This window comes from Ovis aries, chromosome 3, assembly GCF_016772045.2.
Source record: "Ovis aries strain OAR_USU_Benz2616 breed Rambouillet chromosome 3, ARS-UI_Ramb_v3.0, whole genome shotgun sequence".
NCBI classification, from domain to species: Eukaryota; Metazoa; Chordata; class Mammalia; order Artiodactyla; family Bovidae; genus Ovis; species Ovis aries.
The window spans coordinates 77,558,467-77,584,117 of record NC_056056.1 but is presented as its reverse complement, the minus strand read 5'-3'; the positions used below and the strand labels follow the sequence as shown (position 1 = coordinate 77,584,117).

The 25,651-nt window shown below is 38.9% G+C and overlaps 1 protein-coding gene across 5 annotated transcripts in view; it reads left to right on the top strand.

The window, feature by feature from the left end:
• Positions 1 to 8,011, top strand: part of SOCS5 (suppressor of cytokine signaling 5) — a 70,205-nt gene extending 62,194 nt beyond the window's left edge. For all 5 annotated transcript variants that reach the window (XM_027966875.2, XM_042246217.1, XM_027966874.2 and 2 more), the window contains exon 2: positions 3,838 to 8,011. In XM_027966875.2, the coding sequence (XP_027822676.1) occupies positions 3,850 to 5,460 (1,611 nt within the window). In that variant the 5' untranslated portion in view covers positions 3,838 to 3,849 and the 3' untranslated portion in view covers positions 5,461 to 8,011. The remainder of the gene's footprint in view (positions 1 to 3,837) is intronic.
• Positions 8,012 to 25,651: the final 17,640 nt, after the last annotated feature.

Genomic DNA, 25,651 nt, shown 5'->3' with positions numbered 1-25,651 from the left:
CCTTGGGCTATAGCCTGCTGACCCCGGCTCTAGATCAGCGCTGTCCAGTAGAAATATAATTTGAACCATATATGTAATTAAAAATTTTCTGGTGGCCACATTTAAAAAATAAAAAGAAGCAGATGAAATGAATTCTACTACAATATTTTACCAGTTATATCCAAACTTGTTATTTCAATATGTGGCACTAACCACATTTCAGAGACTCAGTAACCACATGTGCCAGACAGCACGGTTCCACACCAGAGCCGTGCAAAGTATGGACCATGAACTGGTGTCAGCCTACAGTTTGTTACCAGTATTTGACAGGTTAAGTATAGAAATTAAAAACAAGCATTTAAAATAGTTTATAGTAATTTAACAGTTACTTTATATCTGCCCAATTAGTAAGAAACTTGGCACTTATATTTCATGTCTTTTTTACATTTCATTTTTAAAGCAATTTTATTATATTTTACCAAAGAGTCAGTCTATGAAATTAAAAAGAAACTGCTTTCACTAGAGATAATTTAAGAGGCCCCTTCAGTGCTTCTGCACCCAGTTTATGCTGCTGGCTCAAAAACTTGAGGAGCCAGTCACCTGCAGTGGTAAGGGCAGAGTATGGAGCTGGAAACAGAACAGTGAGCAGTCCGTGTGTCAGCCTCCCATGCCTCTCGCCTGAGCAGCCTGGAAGTGACTGCTCTTTTACCTTGGACAAAACTAGAGGCCAGAGCTGGGGGGAGTTCAGGAAATTTAGCAGTGACTGAGGCTGGGACATCTTTTGGAAATAAGCGCCACTTTTGAAAAACAGAGACTAAGTGAAAGTGAGAATATTGAAGTTAAGACCTCGCAGCTTGCCTTCCCTGTACTCAGAACATGGCAGTCAGGCGCATATGCCCCACACAGGAGAGTGGAGCCCTTCTTTCTGGGATGAGCAGCCAGGAGACAAAGCTTACAGATAGTAACTTTTGAGGATTCCCTAATAAAAAACCAACTCATTGTCTCATCACCTTGTAATAAAGCCAACCAGTCAGCAAGCACCACCCCCCTGCCCCCTATCTGCCCCCTCCTCCCCACCCGCCCAGCGAACAGAGCTTCTGACCCGAGTGTCAGTGCTGATGCATCATCAGACACTTACAGAAAGCCTCTGAAGGCAGAAACAAAGGCCTAAAGATCTAAGGAGAAAACACAATATACTTAGAAGAAACAGATACAAATACTTAAAATGTTAAAAGAACAAAAAAGGAAAACAATGTTTTAAAACTTTGTATCCTTAGAGAAATGAGGTATTCTATCCAGGAAGCTGGAACAGGATGCTATTAAAAAGAACATTCAGAGAACAAGAAAATTTGTCTTGAAAATTAAAACTGTAATACAAAGAACTGTAGCCGCACTAGAACTGTTGGATAGTGATGTCAAAGAAATCTACCAGTAGAAAATGAAAAGAAAGACAGTCTTAAAAAGGAGATATATGGTAATCAGAAGATGAATCTAAGTGGTGTAGTGTCTAATGAACTTTAAGGAGGGAGGGAGGGAAGATGATAGAGTAAAAAGAAATTGAAAGGGCCTGGCACAATGAGTGTGAAAAAGGTCCCACACTATGGATAAAGTGTGGATAAAGAAGCTGCAATGTTTCACGAAATAAAAACAGGTCACATGCAGAAGACTGGGAACTGGTATAACATTAGACTTTTCAGCAGCCAAATTGAAGCCATTAGAATAGTAGAATAAGGCCCTCAAAATTCTGAGGGTGAATTATTTCCATCCTAGAATGTTATCAACTGATATGAATACATTATCTAGAAACAGTGAGGAAAATAGCAGCAGAAACAGCTTAACAAAATTCAGAGTAACTCTCCGTGACCCCTGGGAGTGGAAATCAAGAATGGAGTGTATCAGGCAGTACTCCTTTTTGATATAAGCCTTGTAGTAGTGTTTGACCTTTGAAACTGTAAATATATGAATTAGGTAAAAATAAAAAGCAACTTTAAGGAATGAGACAGAAGCCAGGCTAAAAGGGGCTAGGATTTTGGAAGAGTATATCTACAAATTCTAGAGTCAACAAAAATGGAGCAGGAATTAGTCCTAAAAATAATAGGTCAAAAGTGAAATCTTAATATATAAAGAATAAATAATAAAAACAAAACATGTTCAAATGGTATAAGACTCAAAAAATGCTTACAAAAGATTTTCTTTGCAAGGAGGAGGAAGCAAAATGTTCTGACAGAGTTTGATAGATTTAACAGTCCCATCTAACATTTTATTAGAACATATACCACCTATCATGCAAATTTCTATGTACTTAACAGTATGCTTTTAATAAAGAGGACTCTCACCATACATTTTACGATTTCAGAGACATTAATTATCTATGTTGGCATTGCCATTATTCCAAGAGCACTGTTGGTTCAAGACCCTTTCTGTAGGAAACTAAAGGGAAGATACATAATTCTTCTTAAGAAAGTTTATTTCTCTTGCTCCTAGTCAGCTTCTTGAAAATGGAAGTATTTCTGACAAAGAGATTTAGTCATTTATGGAAAGATCAGCTCTAATGACTCTTACCACTGTTAAAACTCAGTTTTCCAATATTGATTCTGAACTGTACAGAATAGTACACAATGAGATAGTAAATAAACATGAACAAAAAATTCTGGGGAAAAAGTACCATAAATATTAAATGTCAAAATAGAAGAAGAAAAAGATTCTGCTGTCATATTGTGATAAAACTGGTTCAGGTTTAAGTTTAGGCTTTTCTACTTCATCTAATGTTGATTTTTAGGTTACTAAATGAGACAGTGTGCCTATAAATGTCACAGTCTTACAGTAATTTACTTGTAAAGCGCCATGATCTGCTTTAGATTTTTTTTTAAAGGAGCAAGAATAAAAAACCCAAACTGCATAGTTTTTGTTTTTAAATTACTATAGTATCATAACTTTTTTTCTATTACTCTGTTATTTTCAAGTTTTTCCAGGATTAAGAATCGAGACACTTAACTTCTATTTAAACACTGTATTATCTTTCTTTTTTCCTGTTTTCTCTTACACTCAAACTACTTTAAAATCACAGAAAAAAGTTATGTCATAGGGTGAGGAGGGCAGATTAGGGATTTTTACAAGTGATTGACCTGTAAGGCTTAGATTGTTAATGAGTGGAGTAGAGTTAGTTGGTAAGTGAAATTAGATTACTGCTTAGAGGTTTTTTTAATTACTTTTGATGTATTACACAAATGTGGTCCTGATTATCACTTTTAAGAAGTTGAATGAAGATGTGTTTCAACAATGCAAAACATATTTTCCCTTTATAATACTTGAGGCAGTACCTAAATTATTCAGAGTAAGGAGACAGAAACCAATGTCAAAATGGCCTGATGACTCAGTGGCAAAGAATCCACCTGTAATGCAGGAGATATATGTTTGATTTCTGGAGATCCCACGGATCAGGAAGATCCCCTGGAAAAGGAAATGGCAACCCACTCCAGTATTCTTTCCTGGGAAATCCCATGGACAGAGGAGCCTGGTGGCCTACAGTCCATAGGGTTGCAAAGTGTCGGACACAGCTTAGTGATTACCAACAATACATGTGGAAAAGCCACCAGAGTTTAATGAAAAGGGTTTGTTTCCTTTCCTCTGAGTTCTGTATTCTATTTGAAGGGAAGTAGAAGGTGAGGACTTGCTTGAATAATGGTACCACAGTAGGATCTCATAGCCCTTACCACAGTAATGGGGTGATGTGATGTAAATTTCTGACCAGAACCACTGATGTTTCCCATGAGAAAAAGAGGGGTGGGTACTCACTGCCTTTTTTGTTTTCACACACTCCTTTGATTAACTTATTTTCTTCTATTTTTTTGTCTTTAGGTCTTATAATCAATGGATAAAGTGGGGAAAATGTGGAATAACTTCAAGTACAGATGTCAGAATCTCTTCAGTCACGAAGGCGGAAACCGTAGTGAAAATGTGGACATGAACTCCAACAGATGTTTGTCTGTCAAAGAGAAAACCATCAGTTTAGGAGACTCAGCTCCTCAGCAGCAAAGCAGTCCCTTAAGAGAAAACGTTGCCTTACAACTAGGGTTAAGCCCTTCAAAGAATTCTTCAAGGAGAAACCAGAACTGTGCCGCTGAAATTCCTCAGATTGTTGAAATAAGCATTGAAAAGGATAATGACGCATGTGTCACCCCAGGCACAAGACTTGCAAGAAGAGATTCCTACTCTCGACATGCTCCTTGGGGTGGGAAGAAGAAACATTCCTGTTCTACAAAGACACAGAGTTCCCTGGATACGGATAAAAAGTTTGGTAGAACTCGAAATGGACTTCAAAGGAGAGAGCGGCGGTACGGCGTCAGCTCCGTGCACGACATGGACAGCGTGTCCAGCAGGACTGTAGGAAGTCGCTCTCTGAGACAGAGGTTGCAGGATACTGTGGGCTTGTGTTTTCCCATGAGAACTTACAGCAAGCAGTCAAAGCCCCTATTTTCTAATAAAAGAAAAATACATCTTTCTGAATTAATGCTTGAGAAATGCCCTTTTCCTGCTGGCTCAGATTTGGCCCAAAAATGGCATTTGATTAAGCAGCATACGGCCCCTGTGAGCCCACATTCAACATTTTTTGATACATTTGACCCATCTTTGGTTTCTACAGAAGATGAAGAAGATCGGCTTCGAGAGAGAAGGCGGCTTAGTATTGAAGAAGGGGTAGACCCCCCTCCCAACGCACAAATACATACATTCGAAGCCACTGCACAGGTTAACCCGTTATATAAACTGGGACCAAAGTTAGCTCCTGGAATGACTGAAGTAAATGGGGACAGTTCTGCAATTCCACAGGCTAATTGTGACTCAGAAGAGGACACAACCACGCTGTGTTTGCAGTCACGGAGGCAGAAGCAACGTCAGGTATCTGGAGACAGCCATGCCCACGTTAGCAGACAGGGAGCCTGGAAAGTCCACACGCAGATCGATTACATACACTGCCTCGTGCCGGACTTGCTCCAGATCACAGGTAATCCCTGTTACTGGGGAGTGATGGACCGCTACGAAGCAGAAGCCCTTCTGGAAGGGAAACCTGAAGGGACATTTTTGCTCAGGGACTCTGCACAAGAGGACTACCTCTTCTCTGTGAGCTTCCGTCGCTACAACAGGTCCCTGCATGCCCGAATTGAACAGTGGAATCACAACTTTAGTTTCGATGCCCATGACCCATGTGTGTTTCACTCCTCCACTGTAACAGGACTTTTGGAACATTACAAAGACCCCAGCTCTTGCATGTTTTTTGAACCATTGCTTACAATATCACTCAACAGGACTTTCCCTTTCAGCCTGCAGTACATCTGCCGTGCAGTCATCTGCAGATGCACGACGTATGACGGAATTGATGGGCTCCCTTTACCATCGATGTTACAGGATTTTTTAAAAGAGTATCATTATAAACAGAAAGTTAGAGTTCGCTGGCTAGAACGAGAACCAGTCAAAGCAAAGTAAACCCTCCTGTCCCCAAAGGGCATTAACTAGATCTGCTTTTATGTGCATCGGGCAGTATACCTATGGCAAGCACACATATCAGTGTTAGGTTTTTCCAGTACAGTATGTAAGCTTAGTGTTAGTATCTGTCAGGCGCAATCTGCTGTTACTTTTACTCAGTAAATGTGGTGCCTATTGAGACAACAGGGGATAGAGCTACCGGTATTCAGTAAGGCTGCAAAAGCACTCTGCCGATTTAGCTGACAGTCTGGTTTTTAATGGCTGTAGTAGTAACTGAGTGAAGCAACTCTGGGGCATTTGCTATGAAGAATTCTATTTCTTACTGAAGAACAAATTGTTAATATCGAATGAGTATTTGAACAGTATGACTAATGTTTGAAATTATTATTTTTTCTAAGAATTTTTCTATAACCTTCCAAAAGTAGTGATGTTTATAGTTACTGTAAGTCAAGTTTGGAAGTCCAAAAAAATAAAGACTGCCTTCCTTTTAGGGGGAAAAAAAAAATGCAATTTTCTGGCCACAAGGGCATAGTGCAGTTCACGTAAGTGTTGATATAGTTTATAGTCAGTCTCCTTTTCTCTTCTGCAAAAGGTACTGTTAAGTAAACCAGGTTTTCTAAGTAGTCGTTCTTAAAATTTCAGACTTATAAAAAGTTGGTAGTAGAATTTTATTTAAGGTCTTAGGTATTCATTTTTTAATGAGTGCTTTAACTTAAAACGCCTTGGAAATAGCTGCTGCAAGGTAGGCCTGCGTGTGATTTTTTTAAGTTGACATGTGCAGTCGATTTGCTGGATCGTTAAAGTTGGATCTTTTTCTATGCCCATGATGAGTTTGTGAACCATGAAGAAAGTGAGACGAGAAGATACCTAGACAAGTCAGGTGTATTGATACTAACTACAGTGGTTGCTGGTCTTTGAAATTATTGTTAAACTGTAACTCATAATTTGGATGGCAGTATTTATCTCTTTGTTGTAAACTCTCATAGCTGAATTGCTTAAGTACAAGTTATAGAATTTCAGTGCACTTAATTTTCAATGGAAAATCTGAAAACTAAATTGCTGATTTAAAAGGTACTGTACAACCATTGTATCTGTAAATAACTTTACTTAGCACCTTTTTGTCACTTAGAATAGTATGCAGTACTACTTGAGTGAGCTATTTTGGACGTAATACCAAGTTCTAGTGTTTGCTTCTTAGTATTGAACCGAATTTACAGTCGTCTTAGACATTTTGCACTAAAGTAGTCAAATCCGTTCTTGTGTCTTTCTGTTAACGTGCTCTGTACCACTGGTGAGTGCTCCCTAGTTTCCTTACCTGCTGCTACAGAAAGTTATTTTACATCCCAATGGCTGCTGCCAAGGCCACAAAAAAGGAAAGCTATATTTGTATGCAACACTAACCCTTTGACTGCTAATGTATGTTTCTGCTTGCTGTGCCTTGTTACGGCTGCTTTTTTGTGCTAATAAAGTATGTTTGGTGTTCTCCTTGTATATCTGCTGTTTTATACATTTGCAACAATTTCTCTTGTAAATGGAATGGTTTGGGGTTTTTAAATAAGCATTACCTGGCAACCTACTATAGTTAATGCAGAATTACTGAACAGTCTAATATTGACTTATTCCAAGTAAGCTAATTCTAAATTTAATTCTGTACATCTTTCCAATCATACTCACATACACTGTGGAACAGTATCTCTCTAGTTACTAAAAATTACTGTATAGTTTAGGTTATAACAGAAAATGAACAGAGAAATACTGACTAAGCCTATTGATTTCTCTGCTTATAAGTGAAAGATTGAAACTATCAATGACATGTTATAGTAAATGAATATCTGTAGCCTCCTGCATCAGAAGCAAGTTAAATGAAGTCTTGTGAATTAATAACAGTAGCACCATTTATTGGTTTGGGGACCATTTTAATTAATGATAAATGCCCAAAATGTAGAAACTTTAACCAAAGACTTGTCCATTTTAAAGCAAAATGGGGATTGAAGGGACTTATAATTCCTGTCATTTCTAATGGAAGTCCCTGAAGAACAAATACCAAAGTGTTTGAGAACGTCATCCAAACCTACTTTAAAGATTATGTGCAATTAAGTTGTTATGACATAATTACATTGCATAATTGTTGGGTCCGTTTTCTTGAACTTATAATGTACCTGAAAAATAAACCTCTTGGGGAAATAAAGAGTTCATACTGATAATTGGAGAAAGACTATATATGCAAGCAAGATCTTGTTTTAAAGAGGTAGCTTGAAACTCCAAGAAAGCACTTGATGTTTTATATGCTTGTAGGAAATTGATGTTTTAATTGTAGTTTTATAGAAAGTATTAATGCTTTTATGTATTTCAGAAATGTCTTATGTTAAATGGAAATTGTTTTAAATGTGTAAATATTTGAGTTTATGTAAGCATGTATACACTGTGCTAAAAGTCACTTATGTTTCAGTTTGTGTGTATATTCATATGCAACTTTGGGTTTAAATTTTTTTCTTAAAAAAATTAGTGGCTTACATTTTAAAAAAAGAAAAATCACCAGCATGAAACTGCACCTAAGTCTATATTCACTGTGTCTTTCTCTGAATCCCACTGTAGTCTGTCAACTAAATTTGTGTTTTCATGGTTTTTTTCAAGTGCATTTTAATACAAACTGGGAAATTCTTTAGAAGTTTAGAGACTTCATATAGAAGTAATTATAATTAACCCAAAGAAAGATTGCTCTGGTTCATATACATTCTCATTAAGTTCATTATCCATTCATTCATATTCTCTGTATACATATACACATACATACATATGTGTTTATGATGTTAATATTACTTTAAACATTAATATTGACATCTGATTCAAAATCATTTAAAGGCTTTATACATATACATACACACACTCTACCCTTGTACCATTCAGATTTGATTATCTGCACCTGAAGTTTAGACTTATAACCATAATCTTATTTGTAATACCTTGTAAAGAGAAAGCATTCATTAGAATTTTCTCTACTGGCTAAACACAGTAAAGATTCTTTGAAGAAACAGCTTGGTTTAAATATAGTTATTAAGAGTCATAATTAAATTTACATTTTTTAGACAAAAGTTGAGCCCACATAATCACACTTCACAAACTGATGTGTGTGCTTATGGTCCATGAGAAGATTTATATAAGATTTATAGTGGCTTGAGCCATAAAAATTGATACTTGAATTCTAAGACTCATTTTGACAAAATTCAGAGTTTATGAACATTTTAATTTGACACTTTGACCTTGTTGCTGTTCATTTTCATCCTAAGTTTTCTCTTGCTCCATATCACTAAATATTAGTTTGGTAAGTTTTATTGAGATTGGCCTTAGATCCCTTACTTTTATAACAAAGAAAGCTATAAAGTTGCCTTTTGGTAGTGGCAAAGAGTCTGGATGAGTCAAAACTCTCCTTGGAAAGATGCAGAGCCTATGTTCATCTCCGGGAGTGTGTTAAGAGTTAACACAGGGCAGATCACATGAGTTCCTTCATATTCCATACCACAACACGTACAGTGTAACCTAGATGAAATTAGATAAACAAGCACACTAAAGGCTGACTTTAAGGTGAGAAATATTATTTCCAAAGGAAGCAATACTGCTTGGTGCATAAAAACTGCATATCTAGGCTCATGTTTTATTTCATAATTTTGCAACAGCCAAATACAGAACATAGACTTTCACATTGTGGTATATTTCTAAGAAGGTTTGGAATGGAGTGTTTGTGGGAGGTGGTTGGTGGTTTGGGGCAGGGAGGGCGGGGTGTGGATGAATTGTCCTTACAAAGTAAGGATCAGTTGGAACAACTTTCCATACCCAGGAAGCTTGATTAACTATTAAGACTCATTTCAGCTATTCATTCAACAAATACTCATTGAAGACCCATGTGCGCCCATCACCATTTTAGTGATGGGTACACGCTGGGTTATCAGACAAAGTTATAGGGTCATTGGGGAATGGTGACCTTGAGCGATGAGAAGAAAATCAACAATATCAAAGAAGAGTATTTTGATGAACAATAAAACTAAAGATCTGAAAGCAGGAATGAGCTTGTATACTGAAAAAGAATGCTAGTAAGCCAAGCCCAGTGAGTATGGTGGGAAATGATAGGTGATAACGTTGCAGAGATTGACAGGGGCCTGACCACTTAGGGCTATGGGTCCAAACTAAGGAATCTAAATTTTATTGAGTCTGATGGTAATAAGGAGGTGACATGTTCTGCCTTATATTCCTTTAATAGATGGAGAACAAGCTGCAGTGGGGCAGAATTGTAGTCATCTAGGTGAGAGATGGTGAGAGCCTAGATTGGAGTGGTGTCATAGGGAGGAGTCTTGCTGGAAAAAGGTAACAGGATTTGGTGATAGGTTGGATGTGAAGAAAGAAGAAATCAAAGATGACTGATTTTGAGCAAAGGATGGTGATGCTATGATTTTAGAATAACATTGGAGGAGCAAATTGGAGAGTATAAGTCAAATCTTGACCTTGGGTATGTTGATTTTGAAATTACTATTAGGGGAGACATTGGGATGTATGAATTACTATTAGTTATCTCAGTGGAGACATTGGGATGTCTGAATGTGGAGTTAAGGGGGAAAAGAAAATATGGGGCATTGCTATATGAATAATACTTAAAACTACAGGACAGGATGGCAAGGGCTAGGAATTAACACTAGGGGTTAAGTGTTTCTTTGGAAAAAGTGAAAGTGTTAGTTGCTCAGTCATGGCCGACTCTTTGAGACCCTATGGACTATAGCCCATCAGGAATATGGAATTCTCAAGGCAAGAATACTGGAGTGGGTAGCCTTCCCCTTCTCCAGGGATCTTCCCAACCCAGGGATCGAACCCAGGTCTCCTGCATTACAGGCTGATTCTTTACCATCTGAGCCACCAGGGAAGCAAGAGTTTCTTTGGGAGAAGTAATGATGGCAGTACTTACCTTAATTTGTCAGTTCAAGATTCTGTATCATTAACTTTTGTTTTTTAAGCCATCTACTTTCAATAGAGGACTTGTGCTTCAAAAACTTTTCAAATACTGGAATCATAAGCCTTGTATCCAGTTTTAAAACTTCATCCATGTCAAATTAGTTGTCATGTTTTCCATGTCAAGTTAATATGTCTTTTTTTAGTACAAGTGTTTATATGAAAAAACAAGTTCATTATGGAATACTTCGAAAATACTAAGATTATAAAGAATTGGTACCTCAGATGGGACCTCCCTGGCAGTTCAATGGTTAAGACTCCATGTTCCCAATGCAGGGTGGGCACAGGTTTAATCCCTGGTTGGGGAACTAAGATCCCACATGCTGCACAGTGTAGTCTAAAAACTTTTAAAAATAATCAGGACCCCAGCAAAACCCGTATTACCATTTCCCCTACCAGCATCAACCCTGACCTTGACCCTCCCAACTCCCATTTTGTAGAGGTAACTGCTATTAACATTTATTATTTTTCTCTTCCAATATTATCCATGCATTTCTAACAAAAGATGAAAGTTTTTGAAATATGGATAAAGATAGATGGTAACATACCAAGAGAGGAAGAGAGCTGTGGACCTTGAATCACTTTTAGGGCATACTCAGATATGGTCCAAATTTTACTCTCTACCTGATTCAGTGTGGACCTAACTTTCTTCAGATTTTTGAGACAGGTCATTCAATGGTGTGAATTAAATTCAAGTCACTGATGGTTTCTTGAAATAAAATGTCAGTAGAAGATGAGAATCTTCATCTCATAGAACTTATAAACTAATGGGGACAGAGGCAAGTATATAAATATGGAGTGATGAAAATATATGAAAATAGACTAATGGAAAAGTAATTCAGCAGAAACGTTGCATGCTTGATAAGGAAAAATAGAAAAGTGACCCACTGGAAGGCAGGGTGATTTGGTGTCTTAGGTTTATTTCATCACAAGAATGTCTAAGAAATTGACCAGCAGATAGTGGAGAAGTGAGGGGTGACAGTGTAGTGGTAAGTAGCAACGGATGAAAGCAGGGTGAGTGTAACTTCTGAATATGCTAGACTGAAGAGTCTGAATTTATCTAGGTTCATAGCAAGGTAGAATTAAAGATTAAGAGATGATGCCAGCAGCCGTAAAATGGATTATAACCTAGAGAGACTGGAGAAAGGATGCCCTGTGAAATTTGCCTGGGTCCCTTAATACCACTGGAATTAAGCTGAGCACATCTGAAAGAAACTGGCAAAGGGGCACGGAACCCCACCAGTTTTGCTTGCCTAGGACATTGTTAGGGATGTCATAATTTCTCCAAATGTAAGCAAATTATAGGAAAGCCAAGCTAGTATCTCCCATTTAATATGAATATGTATCCTGTTTTAAAATACGGATAGTGTATTTTTGAAAGGCACATTTTTAATGCAAAGAAGTAATATTTAGGGGAAAGGTCATCACTCAGCTTTATATAGAGAATAGGAAAATTATGTAAAATCTAAACATCAAAAACTTTTTTCAGCCTGACAAAAATGCTGAGAACAGGCGTCAAAATAAGATTTAAGAGGGAGTTACTGAATTTAAACCCCCCCAAAGCTATTCTAATTGATGGAATTTTTCTCATTTTTAATTTTAGTAAGTGAAGACTGCATCAAGTTCTTATTTTAGTACTCAGGGTTATGTTTATAAATGTATAGTACTTACTTTCTGATACTTTTTTCTCTAAGAAAGTATTTCTTATTTTTAACTAGAACCCGAGAGTTTAGGGTATTTTTTAAATGCTACAACTTAGCATTACACTGAACAGTCTAATATGTTCTCATCTGTCTTAAAATACATACAATTATGCACTTAATCCTACTTTTTATTGGCTTCTGTTAAAGATGAATTACTGTATAGTTTTTTATAAACACTTGAATATATTTTTTAAATTGAACTGGAATAATTTATCTAATTTTATAAATATTTTAAGATGCCCTTGAGTGTAATAGAGGAAGTGTTAAATTTTAATGACATTATATAGGAATAGAAAAAAATTTCAGTATATAGTAGTAGTTACAAGACTGATAAAATTTGCAAACTGTATTTTAAAATATCTTTTAGCAATTTCTATCAGTAATAATAGGATTAGAAAACTAAAATTAATTTCTAAAATTTGGCTATCCTAAATTTCCATCCTTCAAGTAGGTAATCTGAGAGGCATTATATTGGTGACATGAACAAAATAAATGTTAAGGGTCTACATGTAATCTGTGAATTCTGTCAGAGGCTGGGTGATGTACCTAAAATAATCCTAGAGGGGAAGCCATCAGAACAGCCTCTTGGTCCAAGAAGCCATATATAACCTGATGCAGCAGATGAATTATTGTGTAATACATAAGATTTACTTGAGCTGCTGTGTCTAATCCTCTGCTTGTCTTGATATTTGACTTAGAGGGGTTAAGTACTTGTCCAGAGTCACAGAGAGAGTGAATGTTGGAGCTAGGTGTCAAACCTGGGTTGAGGCCAGAACCTAAGCGCTTATCAGTGATACCTTAATTTTCTGGATCCTAATTTTGTGAACCAAGTTTCAGTACTTTGTCCCTTATTTTCATGTCAAGGGGACAATAGATTTTCAACAACTGATAAAAATAGATTCTAAACCATTCATAAAAGTGTTGAGGTAATAGGCCCCTGCTGCTGCTGCTGCTGCTAAGTCACTTCAGTCGTGTCTGACTCTGTGCGACCCCACAGACGGCAGCCCACCAGGCTTCCCTGTCCCTGGGATTCTCCAGGCAAGAACACTGAAGTGGGTTGCTGTGTCCTTCTCCAATGCATGAAAGTGAAAGTGAAGTCGCTCAGTCATGTCCGACCCTCAGCGACCCCATGGACTGCAGCCCACCAGGCTCCTCCGCCCATGGGATTATCCAGGCTGCAGGCCCCTCAGTTCAGTTCACTCAGTCGTGTCCGACTCTTTGTGACCCCATGAATCACAGCACGCCAGGCCTCCCTGTCCATCACCAACTCCCGGAGTTCACTCAGACTCACGTCCATTGAGTCAGTGATGCCATCCAGCCATCTCGTCCTCTGTCGTCCCCTTCTCCTGCCCCCAGTCCCTCCCAGCATCAAAGTCTTTGCCTGTGAGTCAACTCTTCGCATGAGGTGGCCAAAGTATTGGAGTTTCAGCTTCAGCATCATTCCCTCCAAAGAAATCCCAGGGCTGATCTCCTTCAGAATGGACTGGTTGGATCTCCTTGCAGTCCAAGGCACTCTCAAGAGTCTTCTCCAACACCACAGTTCAAAAGCATCAATTCTTTGGCGCTCAGCTTTCTTCACAGTCCAACTCTCACATCCATACATGACCACAGGAAAAACCATAGCCTTGACTAGACACACCTTTGTTGGCAAAGTAATGTCTCTGCTTTTAAATATGCTATCTAGGTTGGTCATAACTTTTCTTCCAAGGAGTAAGCGTCTTTTAAGAATCCCTTAATTCCTACTTCAGTTCATTATCTAGGGAGTCTTCTGTTTCTCCAACTGTTTCTAGCACTGCTGCCCCCCTTGCTCCCTCCTCTGCTGTCATGCTGGCTTCTGATAGTGGCCTCAACACTCCAACATCTTTCCAACCTCAGGACTTTTGCACTGGTTCCTCCCTCCTGAAATTCTCACCTTCACTGTCTTCCACATAGCAAGATAGGTTCTTTTCATTCTTTATCTCTTAAGCTTAAATGTCACCTCCTCAGAGAGACCTGATTATGTCATTTAAAGGAGATCACACCCAGAGACAAAAAACAAAACCCAGTGAAACCAAAAGCTAGTTCATTGAACAGATAAAACTGATAAGTCTTTAGCCAGATTCATCAAGAAAAAAAGGAGAGGGCCCAAATCCGTAAAATCAGAAGGGAAAATGAAGAAAGTACAACTGCTGTCACAGAAATACAAAGAATTATAAGAGACTACCTACAAATAACTATACACCAATAAAATGGACAACCTGGAAGTCATGGACAAATTCTTAGGTTACAATCTCCCCAAGACTGAACCAGGAAGAAACAGAAAATATGAACAGACCAGTTACCATTACTGAAATTGAATCAGTAATTTAAAAACTCCCAACAAACAAAAGTCCAGGACCAGATGGCTTTGCAGGTGAATTCTACCATTTAGAGAAGAGTTAAATGCCTGTCCTTCTGAAACTACTCCAAAAAATTGCAGAGGAAGGAAAACTACTGAACTTTATGAAGTTAGCATCATCGTCAGAGCTGAATAATACAATATCTGAAATGAAAAGGAGTCAAGAGCAGAATAAATGAGGCAGAAAAATAAGTGAGCTTGAAGACAGATTGGTAGAAATCACTGCTACAGAAGAGAATTTTTTAAAAATGGAAAGAAATGAGGACAATCTAAGACCTATGGAAAACATTAAATGTACCAACATTTGCATTCTAGGGTTCTAAGAAGGAAAAGAGAAAAAGGACCCAAGAAAATATTTGAAGAGAGAATAGCTGAAAATTTCCCTAATATGGGAAAGGAAACACTCAAGTCCAGGAAGTGTGGAGAGTCCCATACAGGATAAATCCAAGGAGGAACATGCTGAGACATATTAAATGGACAAAAATTAAAGAGAACGAATCTTAAAGAAGCAACAAGAGAAAAGATACAAGGGAATCCCCATGAGGTTATCAGCTGATCTTCAGCTGAAACTCTGCAGGCCAGAAGGGAGGGGCATCATGTATTTAGAGTGATGAAAGGGAAAACCCTACAACCAAGAATACTCTTCCCAGCAAGTCTCTTGTTCAGATTCGATGGAGAAATCAAATGTTTATAGACAAGCAAAAGAGGGAATTCAGCACCACCAAACCAGCTTTACAAGAAATGCTGCAGGAACTCCTCCAGATGGAAAAGAGAAGGCCACGACTGGAAACAGGAAAATTATGAATGGGAGAGCTCACTGGTAAATTATGAATGGGAAAACTCACTGGTAAATTATGAATGGGAAAGCTCACTGGTAAAGGCAGAGAGCAAGGCACAGGAAACAAAGCACCTGTACTCTGAAACCTGTAAGATGCTGGTGACAGAAATCAAAGATAACGCAAACAGGTGAAAGGGCACACTGTGTTCTGGGTTGGAAGACTCAATACTGTCAGAGTCACTATACTGCCCAGGGCAATCTATCGATTCAGTGCAATACCTACCAAGTTAGCAGTGACATTTTTCACAGAACCAGAACAAAAATCTTCTGAATTTGTGTGAAAACATAACCACAACAATCTTGAGAAGGAAAAACAGATGGAGGAATCATTCTCCCTGACCTCAGACTAAACTACAAAGATGCAGTAATCAAAACAGTGTGGTACTGGCACACACAAAGCAGAAATACAGAGCAGTGCCGCAGGATAGCAAGTCCAGAAATGACGCTCACACTTACAGTCACCCAGTCTACTACAAAGGAAGCGCAAAGATACAGTGAAGAAAAGACAGCCTCTGTGAGTAGTGCTGGGAAGCCTGGACAGCTACATGTAAAAGAATAAAGTTAGAGCATTCTCTAACACCATAACCAAAAATAAAACAGACTACCTAAATGTAAGACTGGATATTATAAAACTTTTAGAGGGAAACATAGGCAAAACATTTTTCAACATGGATCACAGCAATTTTGGATACACCTCCTAGAGTAATGAAAATAACAAAAATAAACAAATTGCACATAATTAAAAACTTTTGCACAGCAAAGGAAACCATAAAGCAAAAAGACAGCTCACAGAATGGGAGAAAATATTTGCAAATGATAAGACCAACATGAGATTGATCTCCAAAATATACAAACAGCACTTGCAGTTCAATATCAAAAAAAGCAAACAACCCAATTAAAAAAAAAATGCACAGAAGATCAAATACACATTTCTCTGAAGACATAAAAATGGCCAGAAAGCACATGGAAAGATGCTCAATGTTGCTAATTATTAGAGAAATGCAAATCAAAACTCTAATGAAGTGTATCACCTCATATTGATCAGAACGGCTATCATCAAAAAATCTACAAATAATAAATGTCAGAAAGAATGTGGAGAAAAGGGAATCCTCTTGCTCTGTTAGTGGAAATGTAAATTGATATAGCCACTGAATGGCTATTCAATATAGCCATTGAATAGTATAGCTGCTGCTACTGCTGCTAAGTCGCTTCAGTCGTTTCCGACTCTGTGCGACCCCATAGACGGCAGCCCACCAGGCTCCACCGTCCCTGGGATTCTCCAGGCAAGAACACTGGAGTGGGTTGCCATTTCCTTCTCCAATGCATGAAAGTGAAAAGTGAAAGTAAAGTCGCTCAGTCGTGCCCGACTCTTAGTGACCCCATGGACTGCAGCCTACTAGGCTCCTCTGTCCATAGGATTTTCCAGGCAAGAGTACTGGAGTGGGTTGCCATTGCCTTCTCCGTGAATAGTATAGAGGTTCCTTAAAAAAAAAAAAAAATCTATAAGTAGAGTTACCATATGATCCAGTCTGGGCATATATCCAGAAAAGACAAAGCTGTTCTTATTGAAAAGATGGATGCATCCCACTGTTCACAGCACCACTATTTATAATATCCAAGACATGGGAGCAACCTAAATGTCCATCAACAGATGAAGGGACAGAGAATATGTGGGGTGTGTGTGTGTAATGGAATATTACTCAGCCATAGCAAGAATGAAATAATACCATTTGCAGCACATGGATGGACCTAGAGGTTATCATACTAAGTCAGTCAGATGGATAAAGACAAATATTATGATATCACTTATATGCAGAATTAAAAATAATGATACAAATGAACCTATTTACAAAACAGAGATAGACTCAGACATAGAATACAAACTTATGGCTGCCAAAAGCAAGAGAAGGGATAATTTAGGAGCTTGGGATCAACAGATACACACTACTAAATATAAAATAAATAAACAAGAAAGATCTACTGTATACCACAGGGAACTATATTCAGTATCTTCTAATAACCCATAATGGAAAAGAATCTGAAAAAGAATAGTTACAGATGTTTAACTAAACACTTTATTAAAATATACCTGAAACATTGTAAATCAACTATGTAAGTCATACATTGTAAATCATGTAAATCATTGTAAATCAACTAATACTTTCAATTTAAAAAATACCAAAAAAAAAGATGAGGTAACTAATATGATGACCCTCCTGTGGTGAATGGGAAAACCCACAGGTAATACACAGAACTAATGAATGCTAGGAAAACTAAGGCAGTTGTTTCACATGGTTGGAGGTAACTCTCTCTGTGAAACCACCCACCCTAAGTTTTATGGCATTGAAAGTCATCTTTTTAAAAACTAGAAAACGGTGTCCTTGAAGAAAAACTGTACGACAGTTTATGAGATCCTAGAGAGGTCTGATGTGATTGGGCTTCCCTCACAGCTCAGTCGGTTAAGAATCTGCCTGCAATGCAGGAGACCCAGGTTCGATTCCTGGGTCAGGAAGATCCCCTCGAGAAGGAAATGGCTTCCCCCTCCAGTATTCTTGCCTGGAGAATCCCAGAGATAGAGGAGCCTGGCGGGCTGCAGTCCATGGAGTCGTAAGATTCGGACACGACTAAACCACCAACCAGAGAGGTGGGATGTGATGGAGTTAGAAGACTTGGGTTCAGGCTCAGAGATGACCCCTCATGTCACCTCAGTCAAATTACAGTTTCTCTTGGCTTTTGCTTCTTCTCATTGTAAAGGAGTTATCTGCCCATTTCACAGAATCACATTTTGGAATCTCAGATAAGAAATGATGGGAAAAGCACTAACCATTAATTTTCAGAACTCTGGCAGTTGAAAAAAATTTGTAATATGTGACTTAATATAAAGACAGAGATGTACCTAAAATGATTAAGAAAGACGTCCTTTATCGAATGTTTTTCTTTGGAAGAACTCAAGTTTACTTTAGCTGTGTAGCTGTTGTCAGACTGCCTGGGTTGTGCTTCAGTTCAGCTGCCTACTAGCTGGTAAGCTGCCTCTCAGGCTCCGTTTCCTCATTTCAGGCTCATCTCTACCCCCATTGTGGTGTGGAAATACATTTACTAATCCTTGAGAAACACAAAGCACAGTGCCTGGCACATAGTAAGTTTTCAGTAAATACTGTTTTCCTATCCTTCCATCCATCGTTGATTACATTAGCAGATGTGCAGAACTGGAATCTGGAGCTTCTGATCAAAACCAGTCTTTCTTTTTCTCTGTTAAAGGCTTGACTGAAATGTAAATTCAACCAGTAGTTCTGTTATATACTGTTGGCTTAATGTGGAGTTTTGCTGATGGACATAATCCAAATGTTGAAACGTTATTTATAAATCTCAGAAAATTATTGGGGAGCAGATAGGATAAAGAGAACCATAATTCTATTCAAATTTTTATTTCAGTGCTCATAAGATGTTTTAGTTTTCCATAAAGCAAAAGAATTTATCTTTGGGACTGATAGATGTATAGTTATTAAGCATCTGGTTCATGTTTTTATATCCCAGTAGAAATGTGGCAGTACACTTAGAAAAGTTTCAGGAATTATTTTTCTCCAAATGCACCAGTTTATTTTCTAACCTGGCTATGACTGTTAGGCTTAGGAAACACACACACACACACACACACACACACACACGCACGCAGCATAGGCATGGCTACAGGATGCCTTAAAGCCTGTTGTAGCCATCGCATACCACCAATATAGATTATCGCAGTATCATCCTCTGAGAAACCTGTACTGTTGTTGATTGTTGCCTGAGACTTTGAAAGCCAGTGCGGCTGCTTCATGACTGAGGCTTCTGGGGAAATCTCCCTGTCCTTTCTCACCCAGTTTGTTGCCTCCCCACTTGACACACGGTGCTGTGCTTAGATGCTCAGTCGTGTCCAACTCTTGTGACCCCATGGACTGTAGCCCACCAGGCTCCTCTGGCCATGGGGAGTCTCCAGGCAAGAATACTAGAGTGGGTTGCCATGCCCTCCGCCAGGGGATCTTGCCAGCCCAGGGATTGAACCCAGGTCTCCCGCACTGCAGGCAGATTCTTTACCCACTGAGCCATCGGGGAGGCCCAGGAATACTGGAGTGGGTAGCCTACCCCTTCTCCAGGGATCTTCCCGACCCAGGAATCAAACTGGGGTCTTCTGCATTGCAGGTGGATTCCTTACCAGCTGAGCTACCAGGGAAACCCTTACACAGAGTCACTGCAGTGTATCCCTTTGGGTTTGTGGAAGTAGAGACCATACCAACAAGTTCCTAGCTAGATCCCTAGAACCCAGCTCTCCTCGTGGCTCAGGAGATATTTGTTCAAAGAGTGGATTCCCCAAAATTAAGTAGTTTAATATCTATTGTGGATGCATTTATAAAACATAAAACATGAAGGAATTAAAAAGCAAGCTAGCATCGTGTAATTGCTAGTTTTAACTTATGTCAAAACAGTAAGTCATTGTACTTTATTCTAACCTAATGACTTAATTAGTTTACTGTCTTATAGTTAAAAGTCTCTTAATTTTGAAATTGAGACTTCACCTTTTTAGGCTTTATTGCATCTTTCTGCTGCTTGGGTAACTCTTTGAAACCATAAAGAGTAACTCAGGTGAGGTAACTCTTTGAAACTGTAAAGTCACATCTTTTGATTCTCGAACAGCTGGAGGTTTAGAAGCCAGTTTTGCTTTGAGGTTGCAGTGCCTACCATCTGTTGAGAAGTGAGACTCAGAGGCCCTGCAATGCATCAGTAAAAGGCAGAAAGCGCTCCCACCTAATTAACATCAAGTATTTCCTGAAAGAGAGACGAGGCGGGGACATAGATACAGCCATAGAGCTGCCCCTCCTGAACGTGTCTGTTTACACATGGCTATCACAGGGGTGCTTTCATTCTCTAAGGCAAAATGTTTAGAATCTTGGGACCTACGCTGGAGCAGTTTCTAACGGAACATTTTGAAAACTCTATGACACTTTAAGGAATGTCTGAAAGCCATTATGCAGACCAAGCCAAAGAAAGCACTGTTTTGATTTTAATGGTTTGTGACTTCTACTGTGTGTCCTGTCCTTGGGTCCTGGCTGCTCTGACATTGTGTGTAGGCTTCACTGCAGAGGCATTTGTTTCTCTATGTCTGTCAGCTTGGGAAGGAAAGTCAAGGTGAAGACAGGTGAAACAAACCACTTTGACCATATCCTTAAATTCAAGCTAAATTCTACCTTAAGTCCATTGATTCTAAATTCTACCTTAAGTCAGTTGAGTTCAGGAAAGCTAATAATACATAATCAAACCAGAAACATTTTTCAGGAGAGAATATTTCCAATCTCTTTGAGTGATTCTAGTACTTTCAGTTTAAAAACTTTATATTGTTTGATCCTATGATTATTTTTATTCTGTTATTGAATGAAAGAATAACACTGAATGATTCAAAATATATGTTAATTTGTAAGTTTGGGTTAAATTTAAGTGTTTAAAAATAATAATTGCCTGGATCTCTCAACCTCACATCTTGGAAAAAGAATATCTCCATGTTTACCAGAAGTCTCTGTGTCCAATAAGTGACTCCTTCAAGAAATGATACAGCCCCCACCCTCACAGAAGCTCAGCTCCAGTCTCCACCAGACATTTGGGAGTGGCAGTTGTTTGGACTTTTACTTGTGTCTCTGTTCTGTTGTCTCTTTCTGAAATCAGAACCGCTTTCTTCCTCTAACTGATGCGTTCAGTTCAGTTCAGTCGCTCAGTCGTGTCCAACTCTGCGATCCCATGAATCACAGCACGCCAGGCCTCCCTGTCCATCACCAACTCCTGGAGTTCACTCAAACCCACATCCATCGAGTCGGTGATGCCATCCAGCCATCTCATCCTCTGTCGTCCCCTTCTCCTCCTGCCCCCAATCCCTCCCAGCATCAAAGTCTTTTCCAATGAGTCAACTCTTTGCATCAGGTGGCCAAAGTACTGGAGTTTCAGCTTTAGTATCAGTCCTTCCAATGAACACCCAGGACTGGTCTCCTTTAGAATGGACTGGTTGGATTTCCTTGCAGTCCAAGGGACTCTCAAGAGTCTTCTCCAACACCACAGTTCAAAACCATCAATTCTTTGGCGCTCAGCTTTCTTCACAGTCCAACTCACATCCATACATGAGCACTGGAAAAACCATAGCCCTGATTAGACGGACCTTTGTTGGCAAAGTAATATCTCTGCTTTTGAATATGCTGTCTAGGTTGGTCATAACTTTCCTTCCAAGGAGTGTCTTTTAATTTCAAAGCTGCAATCACCATCTGCAGTGATTTTGGAGCCCCCCAAAATAAAGTCTGACACTGTTTCCCCATCTATTTCCCATGAAGTGATAGGACCAGATGCCATGATCTTAGTTTTCTGAATGTTCAGCTTTAAGCCAACTTTTTCACTCTCCTCTTTCACTTTCATCAAGAGGCTTTTTAGTTCCTCTTCACTTTCTGCCATAAGGGTGGTGTCATCTGCATATCTGAGGTTATTGATATTTCTCCCGGCAATCTAGTCTTTCCCATTCTGTTGTTTTCCTCTATTTCTTTGCATTGATTGCTGAGGAAGGCTTTCTTATCTTTCCTCGCTCTTCTTTGGAACTCTGCATTCAGATGCTTATATCTTTCCTTTTCTCCTTTGCTTTTCGCTTCTCTTCTTTTCACAGCTATATGTAAGGCCTCCTCAGACAGCCATTTTGCTTTTTTGAATTTCTTTTCCACGGGGATGGTCTTGATCCCTGTCTCCTGTACAATGTCACGAACCTCCGTCCATAGTTCATCAGGCACTCTATTTCTCACTTCCACTGTATAATCATAAGGGATTTGATTTAGGTCATACCTGAATGGTTTAGTGGTTTTCCCTACTTTCTTCAATTTAAGTCTGAATTTGGCAATAAGAAGTTCATGATCTGAGCCACAGTCAGCTCCCTCACGTCATTTGAGCCCGTTTCCCTGAAATCCTAAGTTCCCATCAGTTTACGGCAGCAGTTCTCAAACTTTTGGTCTCAAGACTTTGTTACACTCTATCAAATTATTGATGACCCACCCAAAAGTTTTGTTTACTGATTTATCTATCAATAGTTACCATTTTACAAATTGAAACGTAAAATGTTTGTTTCTTTTTAAAAATTCATTATACATTAAATACATAACATTTTTTGAAAAATAACATATTTTGGAGAAATTGGTGAGAAGAGCCAAATTGTTTTAATTTTGAACGTCTCCTAAATTTCCGGCTTAATAGAAGACAGCTGAATATTCTTATCTCCACTCAATTTATTGCAATATGTTGCTTTGGTTAAAGAATTTGAAGAAACTCTGGCCTTACATAGGTATGTAGTTGGAATAGGAGTATTTTAACAGCCTTTTCAAATAATTGTGGATATTCCTCAATAATACTAGAGTAAAACTCAGCAGATGATAGTTTCTTAAAGGCGGGTTACAAAGCAGAGTCTGCAACTGTATCAGTGAACTAATGGTCTGTCTTCCACTTTGAATGAGTTTCGCAGCATCATGCATTGGTCATTTGGAAAGTCTTAATTCACTGAATTATGCAGTTCTTCCAAATATTTATGCATTTTAATATACAATATTATGAAATCACATTTGATAACAGCACCCCTAATCTCATTGATAAATAACTAGGAAACTTATATTTGATATTCAAAATTTTGATTGAAAACAAATTTTATCATTAGCAACAAATCGTTTCAATTATTTACCTTGAAGTAACACTTGCAAGAAAATGTCAGCCAGATAGAAATCGGAGTCACCACAGTTTGTCTGCCATTCTTTCAAATAAAAATGGTGTTTCATTAAGAAGTGGCTAGTTCAACTTGAAACTCAGTCACACAAGTGCTTTTCATGGAAACAACCATTTACTTCGAGAGGCAACAGAATGTTTTTTTTTTTTTCACTTCCTCTGTTGGCACGCATAATTTTAAAAAGATGTGTACTTAAGAGTTGAAATTGAATAAAACATCCTTTCTACTGCTTTATCAAGGACTTTCTTAGGTGGAGCTGGCTCTTTTTGTTTTGCCAGTGCATAGCAGTACAGAACACAATCATTTCTAGTACAGTTTGGTATCAACGCCTTGATTCACGCAAGGGCACCATTTTTGCCCACCATAGCTTTTGCACCATCAAAGCAAATTTTGACACAGTTGTATAGAATAAACCATGAGATTTGAAAAATACCTTTAAAATCCTAAAATTAGGTCAAGGATTTACTGATGCCTCAAATGAAATAATCAGTGGCTCCCAAGGTTAACAGTCCAAGAGCCATGGATTCAAACTTGGATCCAGCAACTCCTTCCACCTTTGCAGTATGACTCTGGAAGCCTAGTCAGTTCTGGTAAAGAAGCTAGAAATAACTTTTTGCTATTTGATAAATTAATGAATTTAACTTCCCACATGCTATTCCTCCAGACCCCTTCATAATCATTAATTTTCTTTCAAATAAGAAACTGCAACAGCTAAAACCATTTGTATACAGTTAAAACTTAATCACTTTACATTTGGAACATTCCTTTAAAAAGAAATTTCCTCTAATTCAATACAAAATACATGAGTACCTATCATGCACTCAGTACTAACTAGGCACTTTAGGGAATAAAACAAGTGCACATTCCTACTCCTCAGTTATTAATTTTTGCAAAGGCTTACTGCATGAAACAAAGGCTGTATGGTTAGATGTTGCCTCAGATGTAGGTTATAAGTAATAAAAAAATAGAGATTTAGGGATTTCAAAGAGAAGCTGATGGATAGAGGAGCTACTCCAAGGAATCCATGGTTTGGACAAAGGTACTGAAGCTGGGGCTTCTCTGGTGGCTCAGACAGTAAAAAATCTGCCTGCAATGCAGGAGACCTGGGTTCAATCCCTGGGTCAGGAAGATCCCCTGGAGAAAGGAATGGCAACCTACTCCAGTATTCTTGCCTGGACAATTCCATGGACAGAAGAACCTGGTGGGCTACAATCCATGGTGTTGCAAAGAGTTGGACATGACTGAGTGACTAACACACACACACACAAACACACACATACACGCAAACACAAACACACACACACACACACTGAAGCTGGAAACTGGAGCCAGTCCTGAGGGGTTGGAGGTAATCAGGACTGTAAATATTTGTACACAGCCACATCCAGAGCTGGAGAGGTGAAGGAGAAAGGGCTGGAATAGCTCTTTCTTCTTCACCCTCCTACCCTCCAATTGCCTTTAGTTGAGCAAGGAGACTATTAAGTAAACCAAGACATGGGGGAGGCAACTCTAGAGTGAGTCACAGCCAAAAGGGGTTGTCAAAGTGACAGAGTGAGACTTCCCTGGTGGTCCAGTGATTAAGACTTCCAGTGCAGGCACCACAGGCTCAGTCCTGGTTGGGGAGCTAAGGTCCTGCACACCTCGGGGCCAAAAAGCAAAACACAGAATGGAAACACGATCGTAACAAATTCAATAAAGACTAAGAACAAAAATTTTTTTAATGACCCAGATTATCAGGGCACCATTGTCTGTTGTAGACCAGATGCACTGCTTAGATCGCCATCCTAGAAAGAACCAGCTATCCATCTATAGGAAGTGTTGGCAATCAACTTCCAACTATCAGTCCCTTTAGGGTCGGCCTCAGGTGCAAAAAGCCACTTCTCTGCAAAAAAGCTACCATGCTCAAGGTCATACCCTTCCCAGGACAGTTAATATCCATTAACAGACAGGGGCAGGGATGTAAAAGCATAGCCATTCTAGACAACTCTGCAGACGGTATTCCCTCCAAAGCTCCCTGCTACCTTGGCTGAGGGCTTAATGCAAATCAACTCCTTCTGATCCATCCTTCCTTCTCCTTCTTCTCACAGGTGGGATCCCCTGTGAGAATTCTTGCACTCCAAATTCTGCCTCGGTACCTGATTCTGGAAAATCTAACCTGTGACGTTCTCTCTTGCTGATCAGTACATATATATGTATATACATGCATATGTTTATGTATACGTGTGTGTGCGCTCTGTCGCTCAGTCGTGTCTGACTTTTTGTGGCCTCATGGACTGTAGCCTGCCTGGCTCCTCTGTCCATGGCATTTTCCAGCAAGAATACTGGAATGGATTGCTATTTCCTCCTCCAGGGGATCTTCCTGACTCAGGGATCAAACCCACATCTCCTACACATGTACATGTTTAAGTATATATACATATGTCTATGTATACATATTATTTTTAAATTACTTTCTCCATTCATACAGTATACTACCCACAAATGATCAGCAAACTGTGTTTTCAACCTGT